This window comes from Parasteatoda tepidariorum, chromosome 8, assembly GCF_982258835.1.
Source record: "Parasteatoda tepidariorum strain Cologne lab strain chromosome 8, Ptep-v5.0, whole genome shotgun sequence".
NCBI classification, from domain to species: domain Eukaryota; kingdom Metazoa; phylum Arthropoda; class Arachnida; order Araneae; family Theridiidae; genus Parasteatoda; species Parasteatoda tepidariorum.
In genome coordinates this window covers 68,759,317-68,782,429 of record NC_141762.1, presented here as the reverse complement: position 1 = coordinate 68,782,429, position 23,113 = coordinate 68,759,317, and the positions used below count along the sequence as shown (strand labels likewise).

The 23,113-nt window shown below is 29.1% G+C and overlaps 3 protein-coding genes across 4 annotated transcripts in view; 2 read left to right on the top strand and 1 right to left on the bottom strand.

Annotated features, from left to right (window-relative positions):
* The first annotated feature begins 190 nt into the window (after positions 1 to 190).
* Positions 191 to 6,631, top strand: LOC147806259 (uncharacterized). The gene is made up of 4 exons (XM_087169053.1): positions 191 to 348; positions 1,804 to 2,020; positions 4,326 to 4,491; positions 6,385 to 6,631. The coding sequence occupies exons 1-4, from the start codon at positions 264 to 266 to the stop codon at positions 6,469 to 6,471; spliced, it is 555 nt and encodes a 184-aa protein (XP_087025179.1). The 5' UTR covers positions 191 to 263; the 3' UTR covers positions 6,472 to 6,631.
* A 1,963-nt stretch (positions 6,632 to 8,594) lies between these two features.
* LOC107443933 (ganglioside GM2 activator) lies at positions 8,595 to 14,330 on the top strand. The gene is made up of 4 exons (XM_016057958.4): positions 8,595 to 8,799; positions 9,851 to 10,064; positions 13,130 to 13,295; positions 14,173 to 14,330. Exons 1-4 carry the CDS (start codon positions 8,715 to 8,717, stop codon positions 14,251 to 14,253), a joined length of 546 nt encoding a protein of 181 aa, XP_015913444.3. The 5' UTR covers positions 8,595 to 8,714; the 3' UTR covers positions 14,254 to 14,330.
* A 1,384-nt stretch (positions 14,331 to 15,714) lies between these two features.
* The window catches only part of LOC147806258 (uncharacterized), a 43,026-nt gene continuing 35,627 nt past the window's right edge, over positions 15,715 to 23,113 (bottom strand). Inside the window, exons 3-4 of one of the 2 annotated variants that reach the window (XM_087169051.1) lie at positions 21,411 to 21,530; positions 15,715 to 18,412 (exon numbers count right to left, since the gene is read on the bottom strand). In XM_087169051.1, coding sequence (XP_087025177.1) covers positions 18,039 to 18,412; positions 21,411 to 21,530 — 494 coding nt within the window. In that variant the 3' untranslated portion in view covers positions 15,715 to 18,038. Of the gene's footprint in view, positions 18,413 to 21,381; positions 21,531 to 23,113 lie in introns of both variants that reach the window. The other variant, XM_087169052.1, reaches the window with a different exon arrangement.

Here is a 23,113-nt window from a genome sequence, read left to right as displayed (position 1 = left end):
ATCACCTTAATTTTATAATTTTTTCACAGTTAATATTGAGTAAAAATAATAATAACTCTTACATAACCCAAACATAAAATCAACAAATTTAAACACCACCCAAATCTCTCTCTCTTTTTTTGTATCAAACGACTGAATGAGCAAACTTATGAAGATAATTTTCAGACGTCACGTGTTTAAGTTCTCACAAGAAATTTATTTTCAGCAACCATTCGTTCAAAAAATAGTAAATCATTTCACTTTTTCGAAATATCTGTTGAAAAATGGAGAAGATTCTTGGATTTACCGTTGCATTTTTACTGGTTTGGGGAACCGTGCATGCCAAATTCTTTAGATTCGAAGATTGTAGTAAGTTTTTCTTTTTTGTCCTCATCTACCTGGTATTAATTTTTATACATCATTTAGTTCCGATAAAAGAAAGGTAACTACAACGTTTAATAATTCACTATAACGCTATGAATTTAACTAGCATTACGAGATGGATTTTTAAGTTTATAAATTTTCTAAAATGTATGACATACAGTTCATATTCTAGAAGAAAACAAATATTTTTATTAATTCCTTCTGTTGGAATATTTGAATTATAAATGAAATATTTCTTCTTTTAAAGTAAGAATTATAAATCGGATAATTATGTTTCAAAGCAAATTAAGTATATTTTAAGGGTAACCACAATAAAAGAGAACCATGCTAAAATAAAATAGGAACCATATTAAAATAAATTCAGTTACTTAAGGAATAAAATTTGCTCATATAATTAGCCAATAATTGTTACTTAATATAATTCGCTTCACAAAAATTGTTTTACCCTTCGGTTTTTATTTTCTGTGGAATTTTTTTTTTATAACTGCTGTGAGTTTGCAACAGTTACTCATAACTGTTCGGTCAAGTTTAATCTATCTACAGTCAACGCTCTGTATGCTCAGTTTTAGAATGATGCAAAACGTCACTATTGTGAAAAGCCACAATTTTGTGAAAGACATGTTTGTGGTTTAATTTTTTAATATTTAAAAACTTACTACAATGCTGCCTTATCTGAGTCCATAAGAAACTGAGAATGAGGATATGATTTTGATAATTTTCATCTAGGAGGGAAAATGTCGCTAAATCGACGATTTTTAAAAACGTTTAATAACTTTTATAACGGCCGGGATAACTTGGTTGGCAGAGAGCTGGATTTACGTTTGTGAGACGGGAGTTCGAATCCAGCAGTCCGAAGACTCCCCCAGTAGTAAATGGCTACTAGTGCACGTTAAATCTGTAGGATAATGAAGTCCCCCATAGTTTATAACAAATAATATCTCTGGAGGTATTGAATTGGAGTTGGATCGTTCTCTGATTCAGGTCAAAAATTACGATCGGCAGATGACTGAATGGGTCTGCCCTATAAACGGTTTAGCGAAAGTCGAATTTTTGGCAATAGATGGCGTCACTGGAAAATAAGAACAATCGCACTCCTTGCCATAATGGCATATGGCAATAACAACAACTTTTAAATTAAAGTTATTTGTCCGCGTTCTAAAACCCAGATAATTCTTAAAGGAAGATTGTGTATGTACTATAATATTATAGCCTTGTTTCATTTGCAATAAAAATGGGGATTTTTATCTAAGATTTTGATGTTTCTATTCTATTCGCCAAGATAAGGTTAAGGCGTCGAATTCGATAATGCTAATGCATATTTTCAAATTATTTCATTAGTGTATAGATTATAGATCTGATGATTTCGATCTTTTCGAGATATTTTACCTTTTCCAAACTTTTCAGACACCCTGTAGATACATGTAATATTTTTTTTTGCAGCAAAACTGCAGACGGCTTACGTAGATGCTTCGGAATTCGTAGTGCGTCCAGATCCAATTAATCTCCAGTCTCAACTGAATGTTACCACATGGTTAAAAGTCTTAAAGGAAGTTCCTGAAGGTGCAGTTCTCAAGGCTTCTTATTACAAGCTAAAAAAGATTTTCGGTGTGGAGGTTGATGTTTATGTTCCTTGCCTACTCAACAAATTTGGATCTTGGTAAGTTATTTCACACTATAATTACGATAGAATTTTTTTTTCTTGTTACGTGAGATTTTTTAAACAGATTTTAGATACTTTCGTTTCTCTGATTTCAGGTCTGCAATCGGTTTCTTTCTCCAAGACACGATTATTTTTAATGACATTTTCTATTTTTTGTCGAATTATAGAAGTTTAAAAACGTTATATATAGCAGGGGGCCATATCATTATAAATAACACATTTCTAGGGGAGTTAGGATTAGGATTAATATTGCATTGACACTCATGGCCGTCAGTTGCTCTGCTAGGGGTGCTTCTCTGTTATGAACTGTTTTTTTTACGTGCTTCTGAACAGATCATAACAGGGAAGCACTCTTAACTGCATACGACGACCTTTCCGGCTATGGGTTCCCATGCAGTTTTAATTTTGATGATGTGCCATAATTTCCCAAACAATTTGTCTCAGCATTTACACGAATCTCTATTATTTATAACGTTTTTAAACTTGCACATTTCGATAAATAATAAACCAAAAATATCAATTAAAAAAAATGTAACTTTAGGAGCAAAATTAATTTCAGATTTAAAATATCCACACCTGAACAAGGCAAAATCAAGTATTTGCATGAATTTTTCATTGTTATTGACCATATTTCAAATTACTTGCTCGCTAATGCACTTTGCTTAGGTTTTTAGAATAGTTCATATTATATAAATAAAGACCGCTATATACACTCAAGAGCTAAAACATTATGACCACCTCTATATTTTGCAATAAACTCTCCTGGATGACGTGGAAGGCACGTGATCAGGTGGAAGTGGTATTTAACTGTTGCTGGAGAGTTTGAAGAATCATTCTTTCACTTACTTCTGTGTGTGATGGGAAAGGCTGAGGATCTAAGCGATTTTGATAGAGGACAGATTGTAATGGCTCGAAGGCTCGGAACAAGTATTTCCGAAACTGCACGACTCGTGGGTTGTTCGCGATCTACAGTTGTTAGTACTTATGCAAAGTGGATGAATGACAGTGAAACCAGCAGTAGATGACATGGTGTTGGACGTTCCCACGCTATCAAAGAAAAAGGTCGTCGGAGATTGTCGCGCTTGGTGAAGCAAAACCGGAGCAGACAATGGCTCAGCTGACAGCCCAATACAATGCAGGGTCAAGAAGAATAGTATCAGAGCACACTATTCAGCGCGACACTGTTGGATATGAGGCTACGCAGCAAACATCCCATTCGCGTGCCTTTGCTGACCAAGCGTCATCGCCAACTATGCCTGCTCTGGGCCCGGGAACATCGCGGCTGGTCCATGGATCAGAGGGAGAGAGTTGCCTGGTCAGATGAATCACGGTTTGTCATTCATCATGCCGATGGTCCTGTCAGGATATGCCGTCTTCCAGGCGAACAGTTGCTTCCTTAATGTTCAGTAGGTCACAGGCCGGTGGTGGCGGTATTATGCTTTGGGGGACGTTCTCTTGGGCGTTTCTGGGACCCTTGGTTGTGGTAGAGTAGACCATGAATGCTACAGGTTATCTGAACAACATTGTGGACCAGTTGTACCCTCACACGTTCTCTGTTTTTCCAGCTGGAAATGGAATTTTCCAACAGGACAACGCCCAGTGTAACAAGGCTCAAATTGTGGTGGAGTGGTTCCAGGAACATGATGCTGGATTCCAGTTAATGTCCTCGCCGCATAACTCACCGGATCTCAATCCGATAGAGCACATTTGGGATGTCATGGAACGGCAGCTCAGAGTTTAAAGACCACTAAGTCGCAATATCTCGGATTTGCGTGACCGTTACTTAAACATCTGGTACAATCTGTCTCCGAACATCTACCAAGGACTTGTGGCATCCATGCCAAGGCGGGTTGCAGCTGTGTTCCGGACTAAAGATGGGCCAACTCGTTATTAAGAGGTGGTCATAATGATTGGCTCTTGAGTGTATATATATATATATATATATATATATATTATATAATATATATATATATATATATATATATATATATATATATATATATATATATATATATATATATATGAGTCTTAATTCCATGAAAAAGTGCTCCATGAAGTCTAGTTTGACACTATGCTGAATCTAAGAGTCTCCTAGTCTTCTGGGTTGGGTTGAGACTTGGAAGACTACGCAGTTGAACATTGACAGTCGTAAATTCAGAACTGAGTCGGCTGTTCCATGTTGGTTATAAAATGAAGTAAAATTCCTTCATTTGGATGCTTTTTCTTTTGGTTAAATTTCCATCTGTATGATTTACTATGGCTGTTGAACTGTAGTGCATAATATGAGATTCTTTTTCTGTAGTACAAAGTACTGGTGTGATTACCTTCGAGATTTTGAGGAACAAGTGACGCCATTTTTCCCCGAAGGAGTGCCAAACCATTGTCCAGTGAAACCTGGTGAATATGGCGGCACCAATATTCCAGTCAAAATACCTCATTTGGGTACGATTGCAAAGATAATAGTTGCGGTATGTATTGGGGTCAATTGTGTTCAATAAACTGTTTTAATCAGACTTATTTTTAGATTTCTATTTAAGGTGATATGTCAATAAAATTGGTAAAATACATATTTGAAAACTGCTTTAAAGTCAACAGTGTTTTTAAAAGAAATGTTAAGTTTATAAGTCAAATTTATAAATCTTTTAACAAAATACCTATCTATTTCAATAAAATTCCAGTGAACAAATGCATTTGTCCGAATTGTGAAAGTGAGTACCATTAAAAGTGCATACCATTGAAAGTGAACTCATTAAGTGCTAAAGTGCTGTGAACTTTTTTTAAAAAAGTAAAGAGACTGCTGACTCAATTATTTTATTTTCGAAATTAATCTGAGAGAAGCATGGCAATCATGCTCTACTAAATTTATTATTACTATAAATGTTTACATTTTGATTAGAATATATATATATATATATATATATATATATATATATATTATATATATATATATATATATATATATATATATATATATATATATTGAAAATTTCGATGTATCCTTTTTGTAAAGGAACATTTTACGCTCGACAAATTATTGCTTTTACGCAACGTCATAAAAAGAATGGTTTAAAGAACTACAACATGTGTTTGGGTAATATTTTTATTTATTCGTATTATCTAGTAGCTGTTAATTGTGTTAAGAATGAATTATTTGAACTTTATTTTTTTTTTAAGTTTTTTTAAAAAAGATAGCGGCTCTGACTAAAACCTTGTTAAAAGTTAAAAAGCGGGGCAAAAAAATTGAGAACTGTGCTTACACTTGTTTCAAACACTTGTCTTTAATACAATTTAATAAACAAGCTACATCATGTTGATTGCACACTACACACGCTGTATTCTTTATTCGGTGGTGTATTTTTTGTAGTGTAAATTGTTGTATACACTACAGCAGTGATTCTCAACCTTTTTTTTGTTGCGGCACACTTTTAACGATTTCGAAATTTGACGGCACACAATGAAAAAAATTAGCTTAAAAGTTGTTTACTTACCTATAATACACTGTGTTAAATAGTTTGTGATAATAATTTTGAATGTGAAATAAAATAATATGTACTATAAAAGCGCGTTTATTAAGAGATTAATTATTTCGCACGACTAATTCATTATTAGTTAGTAACAGTTACTTTTTGTTTTGCTAGTTATTAATTGTTAGCTTGTTTTCTACAGTTATTAACTGTTAGTTTTTTTACATTGTTATTTTTTGTAATTTCTTGTTAACTAGTTATTTTTTTGCTGATTATTAATTGTTAGCTTATTTTTTTGTTAATTATCCCTTGTCAATTTGCTTTTATAACTATTAATTGCATAGCTTACTTTAATGATTAGCTTTTATTTCCGTTTGAAAGTTAATATTTAGCTTTCTTTCCTCTGTTAATTAATATTATTAATATACTCATTAAATTTTCTACTTATTTCAACATTTTTTTTAAAATTGCCAAAGATAATTCAAACGCTTATATATATATATATATATATATATATATATATATATATATATATATATATATATATATATATATATATATATATATATATATATATATATATATATATATATATATATATATATATATATATATATATATATATATATATATATATATATATATATATATATATTATATATATATATATATATATATATATATATATATATATATATCATCAATCACAAGTAAGTATTTTTCTTAATGTTTTTACATTGAAAACCCATCACAAAGATTTCCTTTTTCTTAAAAAAAAACTGCCAAAATTTTAGGTAGATTTATAATGAAGTTGGTTTCCCGAATGTAAACTATATTGCACATTTTGTGAAGAAAATTTACAAAATTGCAAATAATACAGATATTTTGTTATTCCAGGGGAGGTATCGAACAGAACTTGAATTGGTAATAAATAAAAAAGTTGTTGCATGCTACAAGATTTGGGCGGAAATGACATGGAAATAAGAGAAAAAGCCGTTTGAAGAACTGTTATGAGACACAACTTCCAGTGAAGATCATTTTGCGACGTTTTGTAAATTGATTTATTTATGTAATTTCTTATAAATGCTTTTTTCCAAACGTCATTATTTTTGTTTTATTTTAAATAAATTAAGTTTCATATTTTTATCAAAATTCAATGTTGAATGGTTCGTAAGTTACTTTCTAGATTTACAAACTTTGAAAAGCGCTCTATTCAATATTACCCAAGTAACTACTCCTAACAACATTTTACGCAATTATAGCCAAATAAGGGATAACATTAAAAACAAGGCAAACTTTACACTTTATTTATGTTGTGAAATTAGTTTTCTTAAATTTGTTTTTGGCTCACGACCTGTTAGAATTTATGAATTACAGAAAACTCTTCCGAATGGTAAAATTTTACGTAAATTTGATTACAAATCAAAATAATAAAACTTCCTAGAACTTAAAACTGAAGCTTGTTCACACATCACCTTCTAAGCATAACAAAAGCGGAGGAATACATCAGAAGTTTTCGAAATTTCTTCAGGTTTTAGGAAGCTTGTTTTTAAATTGCATTCAGTCAACCATCCTAACACTGGTAACAATTGCAATATATATATATATATATATATATATATATATATATATATATATATAATAATAATAATAATAATAATAATAACTATAATTCTCGAACTAATTGTTGAATGTTTTGTTCCATTTTACTACCCATGAAAATATTCAACAACCTATCGTAATTTAAAGTTTCTATGTCATTCAGATTTTTGGGAGCAACAAACCTATATAAAGTTGAGCACCTAAATGTGGCTCGTGTTTTTTGTGATACTCCTCTGATGAACGAGCAAACTCTACAGAACTCTACTCTTTTATGAACTCTACAGAAGAAAAATCTAAAGTTTTTGATGACTCTTTAGGAAATCAGTTTTCACCATGCCGATTTGACTCATCATAACATTGTCACCGATGAAGCAAGCAATTTTACTTCAATTATATTAAAAGCGATTAATCCTGAGGAAGCTAGAGTTTCATTAAAAAAAAAACTATGAGGTTGTGATAGATCAAAAATGAAATGTTTCTTCCCGTTAAATACATAGAGCAAATTGTGAACATCGTCAACTCCTACCTGGCTCTTGTTTGCCCCCAGCTTCCTCAAAAAATGCTAAAGACATCTTAATCTTGAAGTAAAACAAATTATTGGCCAGTTAGTGTTTTGAGTACAATTATAAAAACTTTTGAAAAAAAAAGTTGTTATTGTTGTCGTCGGCCATTAGGCAAAGGGGATGCAAGTGTTCTTCTTTTCTAGTGGTGCTATTTATGGCCAAGAATTTGAATTCTGCCACACCCATACGTCACATCCGTTTATAGAGCGAACCTATTCATACATCTATTCATTCATCCAATGATCATAATTTTCACCTGAACCAGAGAACGATCAATCTACCATTCAGTACCTCCAGAGGTATCGATTTGTTACGGGAACACGGAAGACTTTGTAACCCGACTGTTTCTAATGTGTACCAGTCACCATTTACTACACGGGGAGTCTTTGTCCGGCTGGATTCGAACTCCTGTTCTCGCAAATGTGATTTCAGTTCCTTGCGAACCAGGTTATCCCGGTCAAAAAAAAAGTCATCTACAATAGGATTAAACCACATCTACTGTCTTTCCCAGGTAAACAGTTTGGATTTCGAGGAAAACGTGATATACTTAACATCATAGATTACATTGCTTTTTTTCTAAGAAATAAATAATATTTTAATTCCTATCTCAAAAGATTTTTCGAAGTCTGGCATCAAATTATTATTTTCAAATTATTGCAACTTAATCTTAATCCTGTATTTCAATCAATTGTAATTTAAATAGCAAAACTTTTAAAGTCTTCTATAAAACGCTATTTCATTCAGTGGAAAAAATACTAGCTGGTGTTTCACAAGGAAGCATCCCGGGTCTAATTTTATTTACATAGAATTTTCCTGTACTTTGAATCTTTCTTTTTCACTGATTGTACCACACAATGCAAAAATGAGTGATTATTAAAATATTAATCTCAGTATTGACACAGTTTCAAATTCTAAATTGAAGACATGGACAACAGCAGACATAGATAACTTCAAAGATAGAAACAGATTTCTGTTTACACAGGGTGTTAAATTTCCCACATTTTCTTTTCATAAATATTACTCTGATCTATACATTGTAATTCAAATTACATCTCAGCAAACATGGGTACTTTTCCATTAATATTTGCATTTTTAGCACTTGGGGGAACTTGCGTGAACGCAAAGTTTTTTAAGTTCGAGAAATGCCGTAAGTAAGATTTTTTAAGAATCCTATTAAAATATTTTAACCTAAATTTCATGTTAAAAAATTATCATTTTATACTAAATATGCATTTAAAAATGGATGAGTGATTGAAATATTATTGTGATTGAAAGGATGAGTGATTGAAATAGTTAGAAAAATATTGTTTAATAATAGTTAATTAATAATAGTAAATAATAGGTAAAACACAATAGATAATAAATTAGTTAAAATAAAATGCATTGTTTTGTTCAATTATCTAAATTTCGGTAATATCTGCTGCATTGCAGATAAAAAATATTTGAAATAAAAAAATTCCTGAAAATATTTTCAAGGATTGTAATTAAAAGAAAAGTTCATCTTTGAACTTATTTTCCATTCTTGCTCGATTTTAAAAAATGCCAAAAATCGAATTCCGTTTAAAATTTTCAAAATTAATTAATTTCGATATTGTAAAATGTTGATTTGAATATCGCAAAACAAGGAAATAAATACAGTGTTTAATTTGCTATTAAGTTTTTTTTTAAAGACTTACTTTTTAGATGAATATATAGATTTGAAATAATAGCAAATAATAATAGTTTTAATAGAATAGTAACTCATTTTTGGAGAAATTTGATTTCTCGATCTTTGAAATATAAGGATTAATCGTCATCTGAAATAGATAGTTCCAATAGATTACTCTAGAGACTCGATTTATTGGACATATGATTTATTTTTATAATTCTGTGCATGTATTGTTTGATTTTCTTGAATAGTTTGCGCAAAAAGTGAAAATAATTAATGTAACTCTTGACTGCTCTCTTTTAGTACTATTTTTTCTATATATATACATTGCTAATTAAAAAACAACAACAACGAACGAAACCAAATCTAAGTTTATGGAATCACGGATATTTATCTCCGATAGTCACGAGGTTCCTTTGAAATGGCGGAAAAATATAACTTAATCTGCCATATTTGCTCTTCAATTTATTTAAGGTACTTAGTTTTAAATTAATTTTTATCGTACTTTGCTGATATTGTCAATATAATAAGACGCGTTTCTATTATTTAGAGAAAAATGATGGGCTGGTTACAGTCTCTGAGTTTACAATTAAACCAGATCCAATTGATTTGAAGAAAAATGTGACGATCACGCTGCATATGAACTTGAAGTCGCCTTTGCCAGAAAAAACCAAACTGAGGACAACATATTATAAAATAACTAATCTCTTTGGTGTAAACTTTGATGTAAGAGTACCATGTCTGCTGGGAAAATTTGGATCATGGTAAGTAAGAAAAAAGTATGTCAGGAATTAAAGCTTTGCCTCTGATAATTTTTGTTTTTTAATGAACCGTATCAAGCAACCAATAAGAAAATTAGTTAATTATATAGGAACTAAATTTCGAAAAAATTAAAAATTGTGTATCACTAAATCATAATTAGAAAAAAATGGTAACTGAATCAAAATTGTAATTGTTTTTTTTCTTTTTAATTGTATTTAAGCAACTCGCTAGCAAACGGCATTTTGCGAATTAGGTCAGAAAGGTGCACCTTTTATTAGCTAAGAACTCCACGGATAGATGGCAGCAACACTCATTTGCGAGACCATTGCATTGTAGATCTGAAGGGGAAGGAAATTTTATCTAAATTCGTATACCCATGAAGTGCATGGCGACAACTCTCTCTCTCTGTGTATATATATATATATATATATATATATATATATATATATATATATATATATATATATATATATATATATATATATATATATATATATATATATATATATATATTTATATATATATATATATATATATATATATATATATATATATATATATATATATATATATATATATATATATATATATATATATATATATATATATATATATATTTATATATATATATATATATATATATATATATATATATATATATATATATATATATATATATATATATATTTATATATATATATATATATATATATATATATATATATATATATATATATATATATATATATATATATATATATATATATATATATATATATATATATATATAACCATCCTACAGAAAGTGAGGAAATTTGGCACCCTGCTAGATCGAACTACACGGAAGGTCCCTATCGATATTAGAACATTTTACGACGAACAGTTCGAGTGGGATGAGCGAAAAACGAAACGAAGTCTTCTGATTGGTAAAGCATTAATCATTGTTTTAAATTTTATTATAAGCGATTCAGTTTTTCAAATATTTTAAAGATAGCATTAGTGATATTTTCTAGTCTATAACTCAAAAACCGTTTATACGTTTATTTGATCAAAAAGAGTTTATTGCATTTACCTTAATTTTTTATTATTTTTTATTCGCTATGTCAATTAGCAATCTATAAATTCAATGAACAACATTAACGTGCTTGCATTTTTGGATTACGTCACCAAATTAAAATTTATAAAATTATCTGATACCACATGTCTTTTTTTTCCTTGGTAATACTTTTAAAATGTATTTCTCTGAAATCAAACAATTTAAAACCAACAGTTATTGAAATGATAATAATTCCATCAAAATCAAAATTAATGGAAAAAAATACTAATTCGCTTATGAGAAACTTAAACATTTGCCATTTATTGAAACCAATGATTGTTGCTAATGAAAATAATGATTGTTAAATTATTAGGCAACATGTATAGGTGATATATATATAAATAAAAGAAATAAGTTATATACTAAATTAATGGAATTCAGGTACTTATTCATTTAGAGGAAACTTGAAAAACTACCATAATATTATTGACGACAATGATAATTAATGTTGATAATATGTATTAATTGAAATGAATAAGTACCCTATCTACCAAAAAAAAAAAGTAAACAGAGAAAATATACTTAGTCATTTTGAAGATATTATTATTTACCATATTATTATTGATACCAATGCATAATTGATATTGGTAATATGTTTCAGTTAAAATAAAAAATATAAGTTACGTTCTAAAAATCTAAGTTAATGAAGAAAAAGTTAATGTGAAAATCGCCTGGAGCAGATGACACTTAATTTTGGCAGTACTGCTGAAATTATGATAATTGGTGCAGTTTTAATAAGAATTCTACAACAGAATTTCTGTAGTTTCAGAAAATATTTTCCAGTGGTGGCAAAGATATTGTATTAATATATTAATGAATTTAGAATCAAAATAACTTTTTTCCACCACTTATAAAAAAAAATTACAGTAAATTAAGATCAAATAGAGAATTAGTTATACTCAGATGTCCTCATCAAGTTCTTATAAGAATTCAATTTATTTTTAAAATCATGACTTTAGTTTGCTGCCATGTATAAATGTATTTCGCAAAAAACTCAAACGTTGAAGGTTATGAAATAAGTACCAAATATACCATTATTGCTATAAAGTATTTATATTGATATATTTGCTGATTATTAAAACTGCACCAATACTATTTAGTTTTAATACCAATACTGTGGGAATACGTGCCTTACGGCCAATTGAAAGGGACATGTACAAGATAAATTTACTTGATAGTGGTCAATTTTGAATATCATCAGTTAACCATCATCACGCATCAAATATCTTCACGCGAAGTGATGCTAAATGCAGTTAATCTCTATTCTGATGGGATGAACTATGAATCATGCGTTTTGCTTGACATAATAATGTAAAGATATCGGAAAAGTAATAAATAAACAAAATTGATTGAGTTAGTAAATTGAATAGGAATCGATTTGTTCAAAATGGATCATCTAATCTTCATTTCGTATTTTTTCTCATTTTCATGTTTTAATGATTCGCATATAGTAATTATTAAAATAAATTGTACTAAGAAAGATTAGCGTGTAACTATTATTCGAAATAAGTGAGGGTATAACTAAAAATTCTGTATTAGTAAATCATAATTAGAAATAAATATTTAGAGAATCAAAGATGTGAATAGCAATTAGAAATATGCAGCAAGTTAATTGTAATAAAGGATGAGAAATTGTAATGTAGAATTTTAATTAGAAATACTGAATTAGTGTATCTGTAATTGAATCAACAATTTCGCGAAAACACTATATTTGCCAGATAGTGGATCTTCTTATTTTCAAGACTGATTCAATTAGAAATTAAGTCCGCAATGAATTAGTGAATTGAAACTAGAAATAGTAAATAGCGTCATCAATTAGCCAATCACTGTTACTCAATCACGTCGTGCCAAATATGCAAATTCTGGTTGAGTTAAATAAAGCAATGTAAATCAAAGATTATATAACAGTAAAACACATAATAGAAGAAAAAGAATAATTCTCAAAATCATTTCAATTCTTTTCCCTTTTAGTACTAAATCTTTCTGCAAGTATCTCGAAGATTTTAAGGAACAAGGCGAGCCACTTTTTCCAAAAGATGTTCCATATGGTTGTCCCATGAAACCTGGAACGTTCGGCGGAGATAATATTGAAATACCAATTCCAGATATGGGCACGATCGCACGTTTTATTGTAGGGGTAAGTGCATCGTAACATTGAGACTTAAGACTGTAGTTTATTTTTAGATTTTGTGCCTACCAATGTTCGTATAGCATGAACATATTACGACAAAATTAATCATTAATTTTAGTATAGACTCGATTATTATAAAATCCAGCTACCTTTAAATTAATCTTTTTTTTCCGAACTAATCAAGTATATTTGAATTGCAAAGAAACAGAAACTTATACTCGCTAGTAAAAAATGTTTTAATTAACCAAAACTTACTTTAGTACTTTTAAGAACAAACAAAATCACTAAGCCTAACTCACGCCCATTTTACCCCATCTTGAAGAATTTCTAATCATGAAAAAGAAAATGAAAATTTTTCTCACCTGACTGGCATCAAGTGTTGCCTAGACTGTCTTTCTAATATATAAATATCCAAAGGAGCAAAATAAAATTATTTTCTTTAAGATAATCAGAAGTTAAAAAACCATTTGAATTTTCGTTTACATTCTGCAGCTTCAGAATAAATTTTCATGCGTTGCCACTTTTGAAGCGACGTGACGCTTCACTTTCATGAAAACAAATTTTGCTGAGAATGAAATCATGAAACAAAAAAATGTTGTAAACATGCTGAGAAATATTAAAAAAAAAAACAAGCTTTTAAAATTTTTTTACTTTATAATATTAGTTTTTTGTTTTTGTTAAAGTTAACCATTTTACCCCAAGACCCATTTTACCAGATCCTACCCTATCGTATGTATATTTTACCAACATTTGTACCAATTTGAAAATTTAAAAAAAATGACCATATTTAATGATATTAATGTATTTTTTGAAATAATGAGTATACGTAATTGTTTATTAAAGCCATGACACAGTGTTTTAAAAATTATTTTATCAATTACAGGGAAAATACAGAACGGAACTTCAATTGGTTGTGGAAGGCAAAGTAACCGACTGTTTTAAATTTTGGACAGAAATGCATTGAACAAGATTTTAATGAATATTTACAAATGAACTCTACATGCTAAAACACAAAGAATAAATAACAAGTTTTTAAACAAATGTTTAATAAATTATTGTACGACATTTTATATCATGCTTCATGATACACAAACAATGATTACAGATTTCATGAGTCAGTTTGGCAGTGAAAGATTCAGTGAAAGTGTCATTAAGGAGCTGAGTTATTTTGAATTTCAGTTGGCTGTAGCAATTATTGTACACTGTATAAAAATATCGGTTCAAATTATGGTGACTTTTTACCGTAAAATTCATTTTCACCGTAAGATTCTACGGAACAAAAAATTTGATATACTGTAATTTTTACAGTTATATTATTTTTGTAAAATCACTGAATCACTGTAGTTAAATAATTATAACTGTAAGATATACGGTATAAAATTTTATGGTAAAAATTGATTTTACAGTAAAATTAATGTTACGGATTAATACACCCATCGTGTTGGTACTTTTTATCATAATTTGATGTAGAATTTTTTGCAGTGTACTAGAGCAGGAATGTTGTTGTTAATTTTAAAAAAAAGCAATTGAAAATATATTGAAATTAGAAATGGGTCAAATTTAATTACTTTCGAAATTTTATATGAAAGGGCTCTTTTAAAATTTGCACTGGATATTTTTATATTGAATAAAGTATACTTTGAGGCACAATATAAAATTTTAGAAGGAATTAATTTTGTTATGAAAATTGTTTGTAGACAAAGAAGACCCAAGTTTTGGGTCTGTTGAAAAATTAAGTAAGCAACTAAAGAGTATAGTGTAGTAGCATTGCTTACTTAAGCAATTAAAATGGATAGAGCTGTAGCTTTGCTTACTTAAGAGAATATTTTTCCTTTATTGTAGAAGAATTCCTCTAAAAATTGCGAAAAAAATGTCTTTTTTTGAAGACAAAGTAAGGGTTTGTAATTTTTTTACTTTTCCTGATAAAAAAGAGGGCATAAAGTCAACAAAAATGTGCTTACGTAATATTCAAATTGCTTTTCCTCTCACAAAAGTACAAAAATAATTTTTTTGAGCATTCATTATCGTCATATTGCTAAAAACATTTCCATAAAATATTTTTTTAATATTAAAAAAATTATTTTGAATTTTTTTCTTAAATCACCTGAAAAATATAACTTAAACAAAATTGCTAAATGACGAAATAACACCAAGAACATTTTGGAATAAACAAAATGCTTACTTGAGAGAGCACAATGAAGAAGAAAAGGGTATATAGTTTTTTTTAATTTTCATCTCAAAATATTGCTTATAAAATGTTTTTTCTAATGCAATACTTTGTTTAATTTGAAAGAAAAGTTTTTGTAAAAATTGTGGTATCAACGGTATTTAATAATTAAGTAGAATACATAGCGTAATTCTCTTTTCAAAACAAGAATCAATATTAATTTCGAACTGCGAAAACAATTAAGAATGTGAGATTCTCTTTTTTTCTATTTTAAAACAATTATTCAATCTTACTCTAGATATATTCAGAAAAAAATTTGCTTTTCATACCATAGTGGATTTAGAATTTTTTTTGCGCTTGTAAGAAATTTCTTCTTATAAAGTTTAGTTGAAATTTGTTTCTGAAAGATAAAATCTTCAATCCACTAAGATATAAGCTTAAGAAAAAACAAATTTCACTTAGTATAGAGTGCATTATAATTATTATAATATTTTCTTCATAATTATATAATTGAACATCGGTTGTTCAAACATTCATTTAAAAAAATATCAATGATATTTATCAGCTATTATATAAAAATGAATTTTCTAAAAGTTATTATAAACCATATTTATGTGACGCAAATTTGCAACTCCAAACTTTAAACAACTCGACGTCTGGTTAAAAACTAGTGATTGATTTTACATCGAAAATTCAGTTTTTGCGAAAAACTCCCTGAATGTTATCAAATATGCAAGAAATATATTTTCAATTTTATTGTAATTTAAGTTTATGAAAAACTCATATAATTTATATGCGTTGTGATATGACTAGATATGTGCGAAAGTAGTATTAGACAGTCAATGAATAAAGAGGAAAATGATATTTCACAGAAACTATTAAGCGAAATTATAGAAATTATAAAATGGTTAAGTTATTTATAGCATTTCTATATTAACCACCACGGAATGCCATTTGTCATTGAAATTTTTTGACTACTTTTTGAACCAACCTGGAATAATTTTCGAATTTCATATTGGATGAAGGTGGTTACGTACATAAGTGTGGTCAAAAGTTTTTCACTTAAAGTATTTCTTTTTTAATGAAATAATTCAATAGGTAGGACAATGAAAAGGTCATTTTAAAATTGTCTTTAAATGAGCAGAGGTACAGAATTAAATTACTTGAACTGCATAGTCAGCAGAAGTTTCATTTTTTTTAAAAATTGGGTACTTGCACTTCACGAAGAAGACCACGGATACCCACACATGTAACCTACAACGTCAGCGCTAGCTGATCGCTTATAAGCAAAATGTCATGTTAAAGTTGTGTTAAGTTTCTCCTCATAAGTAAGAATGTTAATTAATATGAAGTTAATTAAATACAGTGCCGTATCACACATCGAATTTATTGAAGTATAATTCTTTCTCTTCTAGGTCTTTTACTTAACTTAGATTTATAATTTGTTTATGTATTTTATTATAACCGTGATGTATTTTTGTTTTGCATACCTAGCTTCTTCGATGCATAATTAGTTTGTTTATGTGCAACATGCTGTCTTTGCCTGTCTTTGGCTTTATGCCTGTCTTTGCGTTAAGTAAGAAATATATAGTGAAAGAATTTAAACCTTTGTGCAAGAATATCGAATGCATCATTTAAGAGAATTGATGCTTAGCTTACTCGAAAGGAATAGTTGCTAACGTAAACAAACGCCACGCTTCAACAACTAATCAGGATCGAGAAAACCACACTACGTCACTTCCAAGTACCCCATTGCTGTATCAAGTGATATTTTCTCTCAAAAGCCTTGTTAAAGTCAAAAAGAAGAAAAAAAAAATCAGATTTGAGGATTTTTAAGCTTAAGCTCTTTTCCGATGTTGACCTATTCATTGTTAACGTGAAATAGAATGACAGAACAGTTTTCCATTGATTACTTTCTCTTTATTTGAGCATTGAATAGTCAATAATCTGCATCATTTATGCTTCGGATACTTGACGAGGCATTCTATACTTGTTATCCTTTATTTATGTTGCTAGAAAATTTGTCAAAAATAAAAGTAGAAGTATGCACATTAACGGTTGCAAATTATTATACAATCGAAAAGAGAAAAAAAACGTTATTAAAATCTTATCAATCACTATTTCGGAAAAAATAAGCAAAACCAGTTTGATTATTGCATGAAATTTTAACGTATTTTTAACAATTGCCATTCACCTCCGCCCAGAATCTTCCAGCTATCTAACAGATATTCATTTCTTTTGAATATTGCCTTCATCTTTAATAATTCCTCAATTTATTTTTGGCCTTTTTTCTTGGGTTTTAATTAGAGACTCACAATGTGTTTGATTTTCTAAAACTATTTTTCGACAGGAATTTTAAAATCGTATATTCGGGGCGCAGATTGTGGAACATCTCGTTTCCAAGATGGTGTTCCTCACACAGGCATTCTCGTAGGATCGTAATGTTGAATTTTGTCGCTAGATTGACAACATAAACAGTGTAAAAGAGCCTTAACCATTTTAGAGCAGAATTTTTAAGTTTAAATAAATGAAATCTGTGAAATATCCTCGTATTTATCGACTTCTAACACATCTGAATAAAACTAAAGTGAATCTAGTACCCTAAAAATACCAATGAAACCACAACATCGCGCTCTCAGATGATCAATAACCACACACGCATCTGTCAGATGATCCATGATATTTGAAAATTCACACATGACACAATAGTTAATGATTTTCGTGGGTAAAATGCTTTTGTGAACGGATATTCTTTTTAGTCCCATGTACTGGGGTACAGTTCGATAGAGTTGGCGAGCCCCTGTCCACATTACCCAGTTTTGCTCGAATTTGGCTCCATCCTCTCCAGGGAGTACTTGGTACAGACACATCACAAATCCTGTTTTATCGGAACTAGGTTTTTCTGGGAATGTACAAGGTGGTGGCCGGGATATCGTAATAGCCTCTTCATAAGCAGCTGAAGATGAAAAAAATGGAACTTTAATCAGTTTATTAACTACAGTTTTAACAAAAATGAATGACTGAATTTTAATTATTTATTTTTTCAAAAATATTAAAACAATTACTGCTCAACCATTGATACATGAAATAATCAACAATTAAGAGATTAACAATATAATAACAATAGCATCAATATAATTACAACAATAATGAGGAGGAGAATCACTCAACAATTGATACGCGAGTATCAATTATTGTTTGTAAGACAGCAAGTGCTTTACACTGCTTAACATAGTGCTGTTTAGTTTTTTGCTTCGCGTTTTGTTTAGTTTTTTGCTCTTTAAGTTACTTTAATGGTATTTATATTAGTGCTGCTTAACTTAGTATTGCACTGCTTAACTTAGTGTTTATTTTGGAAAGTGTTCTACACTGTTTAACTTAGTGCTGCTTGTTGTTAGTGAAACAGCAATTGTTTTACGAAATTAAAGAAAAATATAGAAAAAAAAATTTCAGTTTCAAATGTTCCATGTGTGACCATTTCGTGAGTAGAGGAACATCTAATCTGTAATTAATTTCTATTCACACATTTTGTAGTTTTATACTGTTAATGTTACAAATGTGTTCTTTAAGTATTTGCAGTGTTCTTATCATCGGTGGCTCTTAAACAGTGCTTTGATAACGCGTGTGACAATGACTTACCCTAAATTGCATGGTCATAAAGATCCCCAGTCACGATTTTTCAATCCAGCGGCGTTTAGCGACCCGCACTCCTGTTCGGCATTTTAATAAATAAAATAAAAAATGATTCTTAAATTTTTTTTAGTTCAAGTAGGAAATTTTAAAAGAAATAAAAGCTTGCGTTATAGTTTCAACTACAGCCAGGTGAAAACTCTCTAAAAAAGAGAACGACATATTAAGGACCGCTGAATTGCAAATTAGCCCCCTAGGACTTATGCCATGTAACCTTTTTTATGGAGTTAAAACTACGACACGGTTTATGAACTATAAATATCTAAAAAGATGCATTTGGAGCCATTGACAGTGCGAAACTACAAAATGTGCAGAACGAGCTCGGTTACATATTTTGTTTGCAGTTTCATACATATGGAACATTTGCAACTGGAAAAAAGCTTATATATTTAAAACATTAATATTTAAAACATTTATATTTAAAACATATATATTTTAAATATATATTTAAAGCATATATATTTAAAATTTGATCATTCAGATATTGTATTTCAAAATACAATATCTGAATTTTAATAAAGAAATGTTCTAATATATGAAAATTGCATTATCGCACTGTTTAACAAATATTCAGCAGTGAGAATAATTATATTTTCATAAAATAATACAGACTGGTAAACAGTTCTTTTTTATTATTATTATTCTTTTTTGAATTGTAAAAAACCTCTGTCTTTAATTACTTTAAAAAAAGTAACTTTAAAAAAAGTAACTTTAAAAGGTTTTCAAGTCTGAAAAAGCTTTAAGTCGAAGAGCTGAGATCTAAGTTATTGAGTTTCATATACATTATACACATAAAGTAACTGAGTCTCCTGGGAATATTTTTCAGTATTTTTACAGAATTCTCTGTAATTCTGCATGAGATTTCTGATAAAAGATTTCTAGTTGATTAATATATATCCAAATTTTTTTTTACAAAGTTGTTTAGCGGAAATTCGTTTCTACCCTTTATAATACCTTTTAAGGATACAAATAATTTTTGTCATATTTTTGTTTGTTACGTCTAAGAAAAATACACATTAGCAGTTTTCAAAATTGTTCGCTTTAAGTTTACTTATAAGTTAAAAAACTAGTAACGAGTAAGTTTATAACAGGAATACGTAATTAACCATTAATCATACGTTAAACCATTCATAAGAAGTCTCACGAAAAATTGCAGAGAATAAAAAGTTAAAAGTTTCTGTAAAAGTGTAGAAAATATTCATAGGAGACTCAGCAGTTTTACAGGAAGAAAATACGTAAATCCCTGTAAAATACTTCCTAATTTCTTAAATGTTAAACTCTTTTTAAAAAATTAATATCCAAACCATTAATTGGAATAAGTGCAAATCGATCCCAGTACACGGGTAATCGTATCCCAGTGCAACTCATTGTTTGCAAAAATTCTGTCCACCATACTGAATGCGAGGCTAAATTAATTAAATTAGTTAATAAAATTAGTTAATATATTTATCGAAAATATTTTGTAAATATGTTAATTTAGCAGTAATATTTAATAAAAAAAACTTCATTGGTTCAAACAATATGCAGGTGGAAATAGAAGTCGACATGGTTCAAGCAGTTAAATATAGGCTCCCATTCAGAAGACTTGATAGACCGGAATGAGAAAAAACAATAGTGATTTGAAATATGAAACGACGAGTTGCCAACGTACCATTAAAAATAAATGTAAGAAATAAAAATAGAAAAATGGCAGTAGCCAAAATAAAATCCATCAATAACATTCATTTTACCGAAAAATCTATTTTTACCGTAGCATCCATTTTCACCGAAAAATCCATGAAACCGTAAAATAATATACCGTAATTTTTACAGTAATATTTATTTGATTAAAGTGATTCAGTTATTTTATTGTAAAATAATGTTAGATCAGATTATTTTCGTTCCGTAATATGTTTATCTGAAAATGGGTTTTATAATAAAAAGAACCAATAACCAGAGTGCCGGTATTTTTTACCGCAATTTGATCCGTAATTCTTTAAAATGCAATTTTTGTAGTTCTATCTTGAGTTACGTTACAGGTAGCGTAAGTAAAAATTCAAAAGACATTGAATTACGTTTGTAGTATAAAGGAACAAAAAATAATTCTAAAGACCTTGCGTTACGTTATTTGTAACTTGTAATGCAAATAAAGGAATTAGTTCGCTGCATTCTAAAGACTCCTAGGAAAAGTAATTTTTTTAAAGGTAATGAATTTGTTTTCTTAAAGTGAAAATACGATATTAAAGTTAAAATTACCAAATAATATTGATTCAAATAGAAGTTACCCGTGAAATGTAGCTGTCGCCCCCTATCGGGTGAGGGACTTGAATTTAGGGCTTGCATCTTCTGCGCCACATCATTCCTGCCTCCATTGACGACAAGGTATGTTGCGAAAGGGAATTCAGCTGAAAAAAAAAAAGGTTTTTGTTCTTCAGTTTACATTCTAATTTCAATTAATTACATTCAGTTAATATTCAAATAATAATAAAGTGATAATACTGACGAACAATTTATTTTCGTTTTCTGCTGCACGAGATTTTTTAACGGATCTTATTTTCATGTTGCTGATTTCAAAACTGCAATCGGTTTCCCTGTATAAGTACCGATATTAATGTATATGAATAATATATTTTTGAGCAGAATTTGTTTAAAATATCAATCGTTTGAATACTAAGCGTCCCCACCTTTCTGTTACGTAAGGCGTGGTAGGAAGATGGCGATAATTCATTTCAGTTTATGATGCAAGATTCAATCCGTTAATATATATATATATATATATATATATATATATATATATATATATAATAAACCTTTTTGTAGGAATATTTTCAACGTTTCTTTCGATCAAAAATCATATACACACGCCAATGGCTTACTTTAAAATGGAACTATAAGTAAACATGCTGTTGTATTATTTTATGATGGGTTATTCATTTTTACTCAAATTATTTTGCTGAAAGGAGAACATCATTGTGATTATTTCATAAAAAGCAAGGTTTTTGAGCGAAAATTTTTAAGCTCCAGTTAAAATAAAAATATCAACATTTGTTCAATATTTTACACGCTCTAAATTAACAACTAATAAAATAAATCATATAAAGCAAATCATATAAAACAAATCAAGCATTTTGTTAATCACTTCAAGTAAGACTTCAGGTGACTTCAAGTAAGACTCCACTACAAAGTCATCTGAAAATAATACAGTAGTTAACTACATCAATTTTTATTGACATTTCTTACAAATTTAACTTCTTTTCCATCATTAATGAAAATTTTGTAATTTTATTTAAAAATTATGATTACACATTAAATAACAAATACTCCAAACCCAGATTTCGCAATCCCACATTAAATAAAAAAACCGTGGATTTACACTTAATTAAACAAAACCTATTTGTGTAATGGCAACTCAATTTATGCACGCTAATAAATTTTCAATTAAATGGGTGGAATTGGGTATAGCTATTTAGTTTATTGTTTGAAAAACATTGTTTTAAGAAAATATAATTCAAAATTACGCTAGTTCAGTTTACATCTTGTGTCAATATAGAACACGCTAATCTTTTCTAATTTTACAAGTTCCAATTAAGGAATTTACGTCATTGATCTCAAACATGCATTTTAAGGAATTACCGTAAATCCCATTACCAGGGTTGTTTCAAGTGTCGGAAAAACAAGTGTAATACTTTTTACAGAATTCGAAACATTAAGAAGGAATTAAGGATTTAAAAAAAATAGAAGGGACTTAAACTGTAAGTAATTTTTATGCTTTTAGAAATAACTGCTCAGCCCTCTCAGAAATGAAGATTTGATCTTTGACAATTCTTCAATTCTTGAGCAGAATTGTGTTGGTTTTGACAGTCACAAAAATTCAATGGTTTTTGATAATTACGAATTCTCAAATATTTGATGAAACTGGATTCCTCTAATATCATCGCAACTATCTTTCCTTTCAAAGAGAATTAAAATCTTAAACGAATGCATTATC

Bases quoted from the DNA above. Each gene is read 5' to 3' on its own strand.
- LOC147806259 (XM_087169053.1), top strand. From the start codon at position 264: ATGGAGAAGATTCTTGGATTTACCGTTGCATTTTTACTGGTTTGGGGA. The intron at 2,021-4,325 runs GTAAGTTATTTC...CTTTTTCTGTAG, and splicing joins CTCAACAAATTTGGATCTTG to TACAAAGTACTGGTGTGATT. The intron at 4,492-6,384 runs GTATGTATTGGG...TTGTTATTCCAG, and splicing joins TTGCAAAGATAATAGTTGCG to GGGAGGTATCGAACAGAACT.
- LOC107443933 (XM_016057958.4), top strand. From the start codon at position 8,715: ATGGGTACTTTTCCATTAATATTTGCATTTTTAGCACTTGGGGGAACT. The intron at 8,800-9,850 runs GTAAGTAAGATT...TCTATTATTTAG, and splicing joins TTTTAAGTTCGAGAAATGCC to AGAAAAATGATGGGCTGGTT. The intron at 13,296-14,172 runs GTAAGTGCATCG...TATCAATTACAG, and splicing joins TCGCACGTTTTATTGTAGGG to GGAAAATACAGAACGGAACT.